Source organism: Pleurodeles waltl, chromosome 1_1, assembly GCF_031143425.1.
Source record: "Pleurodeles waltl isolate 20211129_DDA chromosome 1_1, aPleWal1.hap1.20221129, whole genome shotgun sequence".
Classification (NCBI taxonomy): Eukaryota; Metazoa; Chordata; class Amphibia; order Caudata; family Salamandridae; genus Pleurodeles; species Pleurodeles waltl.
The window spans coordinates 65,787-80,039 of NC_090436.1; the positions used below are offsets into that span (position 1 = coordinate 65,787).

At 44.9% G+C, this 14,253-nt stretch overlaps 1 protein-coding gene across 1 annotated transcript in view; it reads right to left on the bottom strand.

Annotated features, from left to right (window-relative positions):
• The window catches only part of LOC138291559 (serine/threonine-protein kinase Wnk-like), a 99,029-nt gene that overhangs the window by 18,962 nt on the left and 65,814 nt on the right, over window positions 1-14,253 (bottom strand). The window contains exons 6-7 of the mRNA XM_069230319.1: window positions 11,139-11,237; window positions 5,870-5,992 (exon numbers count right to left, since the gene is read on the bottom strand). Of these exons, the coding sequence (XP_069086420.1) occupies window positions 5,870-5,992; window positions 11,139-11,237 (222 nt within the window). The remainder of the gene's footprint in view (window positions 1-5,869; window positions 5,993-11,138; window positions 11,238-14,253) is intronic.

The window sequence follows — 14,253 nt, forward strand, 5'->3', positions numbered from 1 at the left end:
CACTTTCCCCAGGAACACATCAGCAGGATAAAGTCTTCACCCCTCAGTTTCCCAGGTACACATCAGCCGGATAAAGTCTGCACCCCACAGTTTCCCAGGTAGACATCAGGAGGATAAAGTCTGCACCCCACAGTTTCCCCAGGTACACACCAGCAGGATAAAGTCTGCACCCCACACTTTCCCCAGGTACACATCAGCAGGATAACGTGTGCACCCCACACTTTCCCACGTACACATCAGCAGGATAAAGTCTGCATCCCACACTTTCCCCAGGATAAAGTCTGCACCCCTAAGTTTCACAGGTACACATCAGCAGGATAAGATCTGCACCCCACAGTACAGTTTCCCAGGTAAACATCAGCAGGATAAAGCCTGCACCCACAGTTTCCCCAGGTACACATCAGCAGGATAAAGTCTGCACCCCTCAGTTTCCCAGGTACACGTCAGCAGGATAAAGTCTGCACCCCACACTTTCCCAGGTACATGTCAGCAGGATAAAGTCTGCATCCCACACTTTCCCAGGTACAGATCAGCAAGATATAGTCTGCACCCCACAGTTTCCCAGGTACACATCAGCAGGATATAGTCTGCACCCCGCAGTTTCCCAGGTGCACATCAGCAGGATAAGGTCTGCACCTACACTTTCCCCAGGTACACATCAGCAGGATAAAGTCTGCACCCCTCACTTTCCCCAGGTACACATCTGCAGGATAAAGTCTGCACCCCAAAGTTTCACCAGGTACACATCAGCAGGATAAGGTCTGCACCCCACACTTTCCCCAGGTACACATCAGCAAGATAAAGTCTGCACCCTACACTTTCCAAGGTACACATCAGTAGGATAAAGTCTGCACCCCACAGTTTCACCAGGTACACATCAGCAGGATAAGATCTGCACCCCACACTTTCCCCAGGTACACATTAGCAGGATAAAGTCTGCACCCCACACTTTCCCAGGTACATCAGCAGGATCAAGTCTGCTCCCCACAGTTTCCCAGGTGCACATCAGCAGGATAAGGTCTGCACCTACACTTTCCACAGGTTCACATCAGCCGTATAAAGTCTGCACCGCACACTTTCACCAGGTACACATCAGCAGTATAAAGTCTGAACCCCACACTTTCCCCAGGAACACATCTGCAGGATAAAGTCTGCAACCAACAGTTTACCACGTGCACATCAGCAGGATAAAGCCTGCACCCCACAGTTTCCCAGGTACACATCAGCCGGATAAAGTCTGCACCTCACAGTTTCCCAGGTACACATCAGCAGGATAAAGTCTGCACCCCTCAGTTTCCCCAGGTACACATCAGCAGGATAAAGTCTTCACCCCACAGTTTCCCAGGTACACATCAGCAGGATAAAGTCTGCACCCCACAGTTTCACCAGGTACACATCAGCCGGATATGGTCTGCACCCCACACTTTCCCCAGGTACACATCAGCAGGATAAAGTCTGCACCCCACACTTTCCCAGGTATACATCAGCAGGATAAAGTTTGCACCCCACAGTTTCACCAGGTACACATTAGAAGGATACAGTCTGCACCCCAGACTTTCCCAGGTACACATCAGCAGGATAAAGTCTGCACCCCACACTTTCCCCGGGTACACATCAGCAGGATAAAGTCTGCACCACACAGTTTACCACGTGCACCTCAGCAGGATAAAGCCTGCACCCCACAGTTTCCCAGGTACACATCAGCAGGATAAATTCTGCACCCCATAGTTTCCCAGGTACATATCAGGAGGATAAAGTCTGCACCCCACAGTTTCCCCAGGTACACATCAGCAGGATAAAGTCTGCACCCCACAGTTTCCCACGTACACATCAGCAGGATAAAGTCTGCACCCCACACCTTCCCCAGGTACACATCAGCAGGATAAAGTCTGCACCCCACAGTTTCCCAGGTACACATCAGGATAATAAAGTCTGCACCCCACAGTTTCCCTAAGTACAGATCAGCAGGATAAAGTCTGAACCCCACAGTTTCCCACATACACATCAGCAGGATAAATTCTGCACCCCGCACTTTCCTCAGGTACATATCACCAGGATAAAGTCTGCACCCCACAGTTTCCCAGGTACACATTAGCAGGATTAAGTCTGCACCCCACACTTTCCCTGGGTACACATCAGCAAGATAAAGTTTGCACCCCGCACTTTCCCCAGGTACACGTCAGCACGATAAACTCTGCACCCCACAGTTTCCTAGGTACACATCAGCAGGATAAAGTCTGCACCCCACAGTTTCACAGGTACACAACAGCAGGATAAGATCTGCACCCCCACACTTTCCCCAGGTACACATCAGCAGGATAAGGTCTGCACGCAACACTTTCCCCAGGTACACGTCAGCAGGATAAAGTCTGCACCCCACAGTTTCCCAGGTACACATCAGCAGGATAAAGTCTGCACCCCACAGTTTCACCAGGTACACATCAGCAGGTTAAGGTCTGCACCGCACAGTTTTCCAGGTACACTTCAGCAGGATAAGGTCTGCACCCCACACATTTTACAGGTACACATCAGCAGGATAAACCTGTTGATATCTACCAGTGGAAAATGGCCAGTTCATGCCCTGACTTCTGCTTTTGTGGGGTGTTTGGGGTTGATGCATAAATCTCTATTACCAGAGAGAATAATGGTTGCAATATTTTGGTAACACATATATTATTATTATTAATAATATTATGTGTGATTTTTCAAGCTTATCGCTGCCTCAAAAAGGTTTCCCAGCGCTACGCTGCTTACAAAAACATGTGTCAGACCGGAGTGCTCTCCGAAGGCTATGAGAATTAAAGAAGCTGGAACAGCCAGGATTTGAGTAGTTTGCGACATGACTCTCTAAGTGTCATGTGGCAAAGCATTCCAGACCGGAGGGCCCAGACAGGAGAAAGCACAGCCTCCTCAGAGGGATTTTTTGATTCTGGGTACAACGGACAACTCAAGATAGCTTGAATGCAACATGTGTGGGTGAATACAAGGACACCAGAGATCTTGAGTATAAATGCCCAGTGTTGGATAGGCATTTATGCATGTAGCAAAGACCTTTGAATTGAACGCGCCATTCAATTGGCAACCAGTTAGGATCAATAAACATGTTGGCTGTAGAGCTGAGTTGGGGGGTGGAGCAGGTGTTGTGTAGCAGCGTTTTGTACTATCTGGAGGCGTTTAAAAAAAGCTTTCGAAGTACTCAGGTAGAGGATACCACTATAGTCCAGTCTGGAAATGACCAGGGCCTGGACTACAGTTCTCTGGACTAAGCTCAGAAGACAGACGAAGATCTTCCTGGGCCATTCCGGGATGCCACAGCAGGTGGCCACCACCTTGTTAATCTGGTGGCTCACAGTTAACGTGTCCACAAACTGACTGGTGTGGGCCACAAGTGAGGACCCCAAATGTTGGGGATATTGCCCACCCTCAGAACCGCTCTCTCGTCTCCATTTAGTTTTAGGGAGTTGACATTCAGCAGGACGAAACTTGAGAGAGACAAAAGTTTGAAGCTGCTGCATTGTGAAGATCCTTCGATGACAGCAATACCACAATTTGGGTGTCATCTGTGTATGAAAAAAGTGTAAGAGCACATTTTTCAACTATCTCTGCTAATCGTCTTACAGATAGATCAAAGAGAAGTGGGTTGAGGGTGGACCCTTGAGGCACGTCCGGAGCTAGAAAGTGAGGCTTTGACCTCTGTTGATGTGTATGAACCTGGAAGGTGTGGTCTTGCGGGCAGAATCTTAGCCAAGACAGGGCTGTGCCTTGTGCTCCCATTTTATTCTTAGTAGAAGCCTGATGTGATTTACAGTGTCAAATGCAGCACTGAGGTAGAAGAGGATCAGGGCGTCAGCACCACCACTATCTAAGTGATGGTTCAGGTATTCCATAACACCGAGAAGGGCTGATTTGGTGCTCTAGCCAGCTCTAAACCCTGACTGTCAAACGTAAAGTAGGACATTAAGTTCCGTATATGGTGTCAGTTGCTGATTTATGCGTTTTTCTAACACATTGGCCAGAGTAGGCAAGAGAGCTATGGGTCTATATTTTGATCATGTAAAGGGGTCAAGATTAGACACTTTCAGCAATGAGGTGACCAAAACAGGTTTCCAAGATTTAGGAACAATGCCCTCAGATGGGCAAGCTTGCCAAGTACTGAAGGGGGACAAGGGTCCAGCAGAGACCCTGATTTGAGAGGCACAAGAGCAGAAGTGAAGGAAGGCATGTGAAATGCACACAAGGCACAGAACACACTGGAATGAGCTAAATGGGTGCGTGTATCAAATGTATCAGAGAAAGAGGCCTGGGTGATGGGCACTTTCTTTAGGAGAAAGCTAACTCATCACACGGATATTGTAGAAGGGGGTGACTGGGTTGATACTGGTAGGGTCAGAGAGTGTTTTAACTATCTGAAAAAGAACTTTAGGTCAGTTTTGGGGCAATGTTATTTTTTCAGAGTGAAAAGAGTGTCTGATGGTGCAACAGTTTTTTTGATAGTCCTTCAAAGCTGGCTTATACTTTTGTTTATCTTCATTACTATATGTTCTGCACCATGCTCTTTTGAAGGGCTTGCATGCCTTTCTATTTTCACGCAGAGTCGGTATACCACGGGGCTGGGATAAGGGTTCTGTGGTGCCTCCTACTCGAGCGAGGTATCGGGCGAGGATCTGAGCCATGAGAATGATATGTGTATCTGATTCCACCTGCATAGGGCAGGTAGATCTTAAAACATAATTAAGGACAAGGGCATTGAGTTTTGACCAACTCAAGAGGCGACTGACTGACTCTTACAAGTCCGAAGCCCTGAGTCGGTGTAGATGGAAAAAGGAACTGAGAAATGATCAGACCACAGCAAAGTTATAGGTGGATCCATCGCATGCTCCTCAGATTAGTAAATATAGGACCCAGCATGTGTCTGGCTTCATGGGTGCAGGAGTTATGAATGAGCTGGATGTCCAAGGCCATAAAGTCCTCTATCATAGAGGAAGCAATTCTGCAGGCCGCATTATCAAAATAAATATTAAAATAACCTAAGGTGTTGAAATGGGGGTACTTGAGGATGAACAACAATGCTTCCTCATTTTTTATCTAAGCAATCAACCAGGGGAATCTCATAATCTGGGGCTACCGCTTGATTTTGCAATACTCATGCAAATCTGTTAGTGAAAATATTTAGTTTTACATAGATGTAATCATCACAGAAAGGCAAATCATTCAACATCCAATGCAGACTGACATATCCCATCACTCTCAAAGGTGATTCCCCAAGAAGAGTAAAAGCCACTTACCCACACCCATATATCTATTCATCTATCCACCAATTCATTTGTTCATCCATTCAGTTGGCTGTTCATCCATGTATTCGTCCATCTATTAGTCTGCCCAATCGTTCGCCTCTTCATCCCTCTGAAATTCCATTTATCTTCATATAATCATCCATCCAATATGATTCTTAAACTATAAGACAATCTGCATGAGTAAATGTGATGCTTCTATAGTACTCATGCAAAACTTAGACCTAATTAGATTCTCATAAAAACTCTAAGCGACTGTTCAGAATCCCAAAAGAATCTGAATCCTTCAAAAGAGTGAAAGAACTTGAGTCAAGGTACATTTCTGGATTTCTGTAGACTTCTGAGAACTGGGCACAGAGATCTCAAGATCTCATTCCCGATGAGAGTGTCTCATCAAGTCTTTTGTTTTTCCTTTTAGTTTCTGCACTCCTGGATTTACAAGGAAAAAACTAATCTATAAGCTCCAGAGCGCAAACAAAATGCTGTATCTAATAAATTACTCACTCTTGATTTACAACAATATTCTACCCCCTTATTGACAACCACCAGCTTTAGTCTTCTGTCCCTTAAGCACGTACCTTTATCAATGTAACTCGCGAAACCCAGTCTTGGGCTCGTATGTCCTCAGGGTGAGATGAGTTTATCAGGGCTGCTTCATGAGCTTTTCGAAGGTGCTGGAGCTCAATTATCACAGCCAGGATCTGTACAAGTGAGAAATTATCATATCAGTGACTTGGGCAATTCACACATTGTATATGTAGAGAACATTCAGTCACTAAAGAATCTGTCAGGAATTAAAATACTCCACCTCAGTGCCACAGTCATGTATTCTTCAGAGCGAGAAGACTTCATCTCAATGACACCAACTTATCTTCATAGTGAGAAGACACCATCTCAGTGACACCAAGTAATCTTCATAGTGAGAAGACATCATCTCAGTGACCCAAGTAATCTTTAGTGTGGGAGACATCATCTCAGTGCCACAATCAAGTAATCTTCATAGTGAGAAGACATCATTTCAGTGACACCAAGTAATCTTCATAGTCAGAAGACATCATCTCAGTGACACCAAGTAATCATCACCGTGAGAAGACTTCATCTCAGTGACAACAACTAATCTTCATAGTGCGAAGACATAATTTCAGTGACACCAAGTAATTTTCAGAGTGAGAAGACATCATCTCAGTGACACTAAGACATCTTCAAGGTCAGAAGACATCATCTTGGTGACACCAAGTCATCTTCAGAGTCAGAAGACATCATATCAGTGACATCAAGTAATCTTCAGAGAGAGAAGACATCACCTCAGTGACATCAAGTAAACTTCAGAGTGAGAAGACACCATCTCAGTGTCACCAAGTAATCTTCAGTGCAAGAAGACTTCATCTCAGTGACACCAAGTAATCTTCAGGGTAGATGACATCCTCTCAGTAACACCAAGTAATCTTCAGAGCAAGTAGACATCATCTTAGTGACACCAAGTATTTTTTGGAATGATAAGTGCGACAACATCATCCAAGGGGCTCGGTCAAGTAATCTTCACAGTGATAAAAAATCATCTCAGTGACAAGTTAAGTAATCTTCGTGGTGAGAAGTAAGAAGAGACCGCCTGAGTGACACAGCCAAGTAATCCTCCGACTGGGAAGTAAGAAATGATCTCAGTAACATGTTTAAGTAGTCTTCACAGTAAGAAGTCAGAAGTTAGAAGCGATCATCTCAGTAACACAGTTAAGTAGTCTTCAGAATGAAAAGTGAGAAGAGATCATCGCAGTGACATGGTTCAGAGAGGGAAGAGATCATTGCAGTGACACAGTGACGTAATCTTCAGAAAGAGAAGCGAGAAGAGACCAACTTCCCAGTAATAGGTGAGAAGAGATAATCTTTTTTAAGTAATTTCAGCTGATATTCTGGTAGCAAGTCATGAAATGGGTGACAGGACATTTAGGGGGTGATTCTAAGCTTGGCGGGCGGCGGTAGCCGCCCGCCAAGCGGGAACCGCCAGAAGACCGCGCGGCGGTCATTCTGGGTTTCCCACTGGGCTGGCGGGCGACCGCCGAAAGTCCGCCCGCCAGCCCAGCGGGAAACACCCTTCCCACGAGGACGCCGGCTCAGAATGGAGCCGGCGGAGTGGGAAGGTGCGACGGGTGCAGTAGCACCCGTCGCGAATTTCAGTGTCTGCTAGGCAGACACTGAAATTCTTTTTGGGGCCCTCTTACGGGGGCCCCTGCAGTGCCCATGCCATTGGCATGGGCACTGCAGGGGCCCTCAGGGGCCCCGCGGCACCCCCTACCGCCATCCTGTTCCTGGCGGGAGAACCGCCAGGAACAGGATGGCGGTAGGGGGTGTCAGAATCCCCATGGCGGCGGAGCGCGCTCCGCCGCCATGGAGGATTCTCAAGGGCAGCGGAAAGTCGGCGGTACACCGCCGACTTTCCGTTTCTGGCCGCGGCTGAACCGCCGCGGTCAGAATGCCCAGCGGTGCACCGCCAGCCTGTTGGCGGTGCTACCGCGGTCATTCGCCCTGGCGGTTTTTACCGCCAGGGTTAGAATGACCCCCTTTGTCCTTGTTCAGACAATGGTGACATAATTTATTTATTTAAGGTCTTGCTTTAAAGTGCCCAAGACTCTGAGAGGGGGCCGGCAAAGTGTCAGTGAGCTAACTGTCTATGTGAGAGAATCATCCCGCATAGTCAGTTCTCAAGTGATGAGTACTGTGTCTGAGGATGACAGGGCTCTGACTGAGGGATGTGTAGGACTGAGTGAGTGCTCTTTTGCTGTCCCTTTGGAAGACAGAAATCGATAGATGCTATTTAATGTGTATCCAAAGAGATTTGTGGCATGGTTCTGAGCTCTACACTCCAGCTCTGCACTCTAGTTATGGGGCTGCTATGCTCCATCCATATGAATATGAAGCCTGAGACTAGCATTACCATCCTCACCCCAGGCTTTCCAGGGCTGCACTTCTTTTTCACGGCTTTAGTTACATTTAGATTTGACTGGTTCTTCCACCACAAGGTTTCTTCACGCGTAATATACTACAACAATCTATTTCCTTAAATATGTGCTTATGCCCCAAAGCATTCGCAGGCCACTGAAAGGAGAAATGTAGTGTTTTACAAATGCCTAAATACAATAAGAAAACAGAAATGAAGGCAAGGACTGATATCTTGAGACCAAGCGCTAAGTATCCATGCATACGATAATTTATGTTTATTTATTTGTTACAGCACACATTCACTCAGAGGGGGCCTATTTGTGTTACCTAGGGCATTCCCAAGTAAAAACTCAGAAAGACATTAGTCAGATTTTAATCATACATTTTGAGAGTACAGCCAAGTTTTAATTAAAGGGTTAGTTAGTTTCTGGGTAAATGCTCAGTGGGCTACTGTTCATTGCACAGCAGATTCAATCTTAAAGACTTCACCGTTGCTTCCTTGAAGTCTGATTTTCTGTAAGGTAAAAAATCTCAAATGTTGGGATTTTGAAGATTGTGAAGGGGTATTCTGTGTTTTATTTTTTAATAAATGGAGGAGCCAAATTATTATGGATCTCATGTGCCATATACACTACTTTAACCAGAATCATTTATTTTGACTCGCAGCCAGTGGGGAGATCCATATGAGAGGATACACTCTCATAATTATGTAGATGACAAAACAAGCATCCCGGTGACATTTTAAATGTGTCAGTTTACGGATATTCTTTCCTCAGAGGTTTAGGTAGACCGAATTGAAGAGATCTAACCATTCTTGAATTAAGGCATTAGCCACGACAAAACTCTGAAAAAAGTGAGAAAAAGAAACACTTGTTTCAGCATGCACAAGTTTAAAAAAGCAGCCTTTTCCTACTGTTGCGCTGTTTGGATTGGTCGTAGTAAATTTCACCCATCCAAAGTACGACACTTTCCCTGCTGTTGCTTAGACTGGAGTGGAAATAGTAAGCATTTTTCCTCCGAAGTTCAACACTTTCCATATTAGTGGGATGACTGGAGTAGGAATAGTAAATCTATCTCCTCCGAAGTCCAACGCTTTCCCTGCTGTTGCATAACTAGAGTGGGAATAGTGTAGTTAATATTCTTAGACACCAATAGTTTTCATGACATTGATCAAGTAGATAGCATTAATTGTATTATTTTTGTATTATTATTGCATTTATTTAAATTTTTATAATCTATTTAATGAATGCGTTTTTTGGATTGTTCAATTTCTAATATTTTATTTATTGTCTACATTAATTAATATATTTTTTCTTATTCAACTGTCTATATTTTTATACTTTTAATGTGTATGTATGATATCTATCATACGGTCACCAGTAGGTAGTTATAGTTAGGACTTAGTTTACATAGGAAAGGCATTTTTTGCCTTGCCAAAACGTTGGCGTCGGGTGATAAATTTTCACAAAATTTTCAAAACTAGTTTGCCATTCACTTCAGCTGCTGTCTTGAAGGTTTCGGTCTGATTCATGAAGTGGGGCCAAGAAAAAGAGGGGGTCCCAAAATGTTTTTCCTCATGCAATTTCCCATCACGATGTTAGACATAACTACAGCCTAAAAAGCTGAATGGATTTACACCAGAAAGGTAGCTCTTGGTCCAGAAAGACCCCTTTTTGTGATTTGGTGTAAATCCATTCAGTAGTTTTGTAGTTATTAAAGGAAAATTAAATGTAGATATCTAGGGAGGCGGATTCTCTGTGAATCTGACAGCCCCATGCTGATACTGATTGGCTCCCAATGCTTCAACAAGGAAGTGTTGATGCCATTTTGGGATTCAGACTCAGCTGTGTCCCACAACAAACTTAAAAATAAAGGAAATGGGGCAGGGTAGGGACACCCTAAACCCCTAAGCCTGGTGCTGGGTTTCCCCAGGAACCCTGCCTGGGCCAAAAAGCATTAAAAAAAAAAAATGTTTGCTGCAAAATCATGGAGGATCCATGAATCTAGGCAAAATGTTTAAAAAAACAAGCGCGGTCTCCCCCACTTGTTTAACGTTTAGCCCAGGGGGATATGATAATAAATATTGTGAGGAGGGAGCATACATGGCCCGCCTCCCCTTGGGCCCGGGGACCACCACCTCCACGAGGATGTTTGCAAAAAATTGGAAGGAGGTCGTGCAGCCCTCCTCCAATGTCCCCTAAAACCCGGCTGCGCGGCCCCCTCCTGGAGCCATTATTTGCCCTGGGGACCCCCACCACCCCAGGGCCAGTTCCCTATGTCCCAAGAGCTCCACCCTTGGGACATAGTTTTCTGTCACCTGATGGGAGCTATGACAGCTTCCGCCAAGCAAGAACAAACTGTAAGTCCTCTCCCAGCGGGCAGTAGCAGAAAAACTGCTCCCACTGGCTGGGAGCAGACTTTTCATCAGTTTTTCTGCCAGCTGTTAAGCAGGCAGGAAACGCTGGCAGGAAAACAGAAGAAACAATTGCTCCCCCATGAAGAGTGCATCATTTCTTGAAGCTTCCTGCGTGTGGGAGCAATAAGACTGGGGGGCTATTGAGGTTCACCCCGTGGTCTAGATCCAATAGACATGCAGGTGAATCCCCCTACATGAGAGGGGAGTATTTCAGATATGCTGTTGAACCCCACCTCCCCTCCAGAGAAGGGCAGTATTTCAGACACACTGGTGAAATTCTTCCCTGAGCTGGGCAGAATTTCAGCCATGGTGATGGGACCCCTACCTGGGCCGGGCAGTATTCCCGACATGCTAGAGAGCCCCCACCCCTCCTTGAGCAAGTCAATATTTCTGGCATGCTGATGGGACTCCTACCTGAACATGGCAGTTTTCAGATATGCTGGAAAAAACCCTGCCTGTGAAGGGCAGTACTGCAAACATGTTGCCGGGACCCCTACCTGATTTTCTCTGTCATGGAAGTTCTGCTGCAGGTTCAAGTGCTCTCCTAGAAGGGACTCCACCTCTGTCCTCCTGACCCCACTCGATACTTCGACGTCCTGCATTTGGGAAAACATAGGAGACGGGTTACATTCAACATTGTGAATACCACTTAAATGTGAAACCAGAGTCAGCAGAGGAGAGTGCATGATGGGCAATATGCCCCCTGAGAGGGTGTTGTGGTTTCTGGAGCACTTGACTGACCTGTTCTCTCACACATAGACATGATTGTTCTAACCACGCCCATCAGTTTTAGGGTGTTTAAAAGACCTCAGCCAGCAGAAGGACAGGACTATGGACACTCATTCCCTCACCAGCGAGTGTGGGTGACATCATCCCATTACCACAAGAATCTGCCATACTCCAAACAGGATGAATATCTGTGCAATGACTGGCAATCCTAGATTGGGACATATCAGTGTGAGTAAAGGAAATCATATATCAGCAATTAAATGCTGAGATACAGACTAGGATCAACTAAAGCGAAACCCCCATGTCTCACCAGTGATCTCGAAAGTCTAACTGTATGTAGTGTCCACTGAATGTGAATGTGTCACAAGTTAACCACAAAGATTTGTTCTACATGTGACATATTGAGATGTTATCTCTGTTCAATCAGGCTACTCATTACAAAAATTCACAAATATTAAGAGTTGCTTCTCTGATGGTGACAGATTCTAAAGTGATGACGTGTACACACAAGGCCGAGCAAAGCATGTGGTCCAAGGTACTTCAGACCCTACTAACACAAACAATAGAAATGTCCCCCACTAACGTGACAGGAGATGTCAATTCTATTAAAGACACAGATTCAAAGATTATGACTTTATCTTCTTTACTGTACACTCAAGCATCAAGAAGAAAAAAGAATACATAAACATGAATGAAGAGAAAATGACATAAGTGTGGAATATGAGGACAGCGTTCCAGTGTACGAATGACCTCATGACAGAGTAACCAATCAGTAGACAGCACATAGTATATTAATCTCTGAAGACAGGAAATCCTCCTCTTCTTTGCAATCCATGAACATTAAATCTGGTTGAAGTGTCTCAGAGTTAGAATCAGAAAACAGTTTCTAGCTGCTATGCCGAACAACAGAATACTGGAGATAAAACTTCTGAAGAAATCCGATAAGCAGAGCCTCAAAGTCTTCTTACTGAGAATTGTATTCAAATTAAACTAAAAAAAAATATATAGATGAAAATACCTAAGGGAGAGATGAGAGGGATGATCTTCGCTACTGTGTCTTTAATAGAATCCAAACCTCTGTCACATTAGTGGGGGAGATTTCTATTCTATTACAAGACTGGAGGCTCGTAATTGAGTGGCTTGGAAAAAAAAGGTTTTAAAAGTAGATTTCCTTGATCAATTTGCTGTTTTCAGAATGTCCTTCAGCCGGCCATCTGAACCATATGATTTGGAAGCAATGGCCCCTCTGACTAACTGAGTCCCAAAATGTGAAACATCTACGTCCCCTTCAGGTATGATCCATCTGAGCCATCTGGCCAGGGTCAACGGGATACAGGCTTACCCAGTGTCTTGTAATTGAAGTGAGAGGAGGATATAAAACAGAAGTTTGGTGTCTTGTAAGAGAACAGTATTTGAAGTGTTGTTTTATTACATCTAGTAATATAAAAGGGGACTCCATGGGGGAAAGAGATCTGTTATCCACATCAAGAGAAAGAGCCTAAACTCCAGAAACTCTTTCAAATGATAATAAACATAAAAGCTGATAGTTGCTTTGATGAGAATAATGTATCACGTGACCATTCCAAAAGGAAATCTAAAGCCACTGTCACATCTCAGAGTGACAAATATCTCAGTTTTGGTGGAAACTGAAGACAAATTGACTTCAGTGATCTCCACACAAAGAAATGTTTACCCATATGTTTATCTTTGACCAGGATATGACCCTCTGAAATAGCTAATGTACAGGAATTAACAGTTCCATATTATTTGCATGAAATAAAAAGAGACACCTGAAAATTAACTACCTCTACAGGAGGTGCAGATTGAGACCAGTCTTCTGTTGCACACTTCAGCCAACCCAGGCTGCCCGGGCGTACTTATAATTGGATAGAGCAGAAAGAGCAAAGGAATTGTTGATAACTACCAATGCGTCAATCAAAAGTCTCAGGACAAGCCAGACGAACCTGAAATCTTCCACACAACTAGAGAGAGATGGCCGTGGAAAACTAGAACCGGAGGGTGACACTGGGGATCCGTGAGCAATAGAGGAAAGGTAGGAAGGATCCTTGGACAATTTACAGAGCCCTCCAGGTGTTGGCAGAACCATACCTGGTACGGCCAAAATGGTATCACCTGAATTAATGATGCTAAGTCTTTTCTGACAAGGATTTGGGTCCTGAGGAGCATGGCAAATGAGGGAAAGACATGATGAAGAATCAAGTCCCAGGGTTGCAAATGGATCTATTGCCTCCGCCTCTAGGTCCGGTCTCCAGCTGAAAAAACTGTGGACTTAGAATCCAAGCAAGAAGCAAGTAGATTCACGTGAATTAGGCCTAAAAGATGTAGAATCTTTCTGAACACTTTGGGATGGAGCGACCAGTCACTGTTTTCTCGAAGAAATCGGAGAGCCCTGAGAGGTATATTGCCTGAAGAATGATCCTTCTGTCCGGACAGTAATGCAGAATTCTTTTAACAGGTCTGCTAGGCCTTTGGGTCTGACTCCTCCTAGTTTGCTTATATCACACACAGCAGATATATTGTTCACGTGGAGGAGAATACAATAATTTACCCAAGTTGGAGTCAAACCCTTTACTGTGAAGGAGACTGCAAGCAGCACTGAACAGTTTATATGGCACTGAGTTTCTTCTAAGGACCATTTGTCCCCCATGTTGCCCCCAACTTATTCTAGTGCCATATGATTCTAACACAATATCTGGGGCCAGGCCAAAAAATGATTTTCCAGGCTTCCACCTAGGAAAGCCACCGGTCCCACTCCTCTCTTGCCTCTGGAGAAGGAAGAGGAAATGAATGCTGAGGAATGGAGGTCCCTGCGGAGACGGAGAGCCACGAGGCGCTGCAAAGATGCTTCAATGGATGCAGACA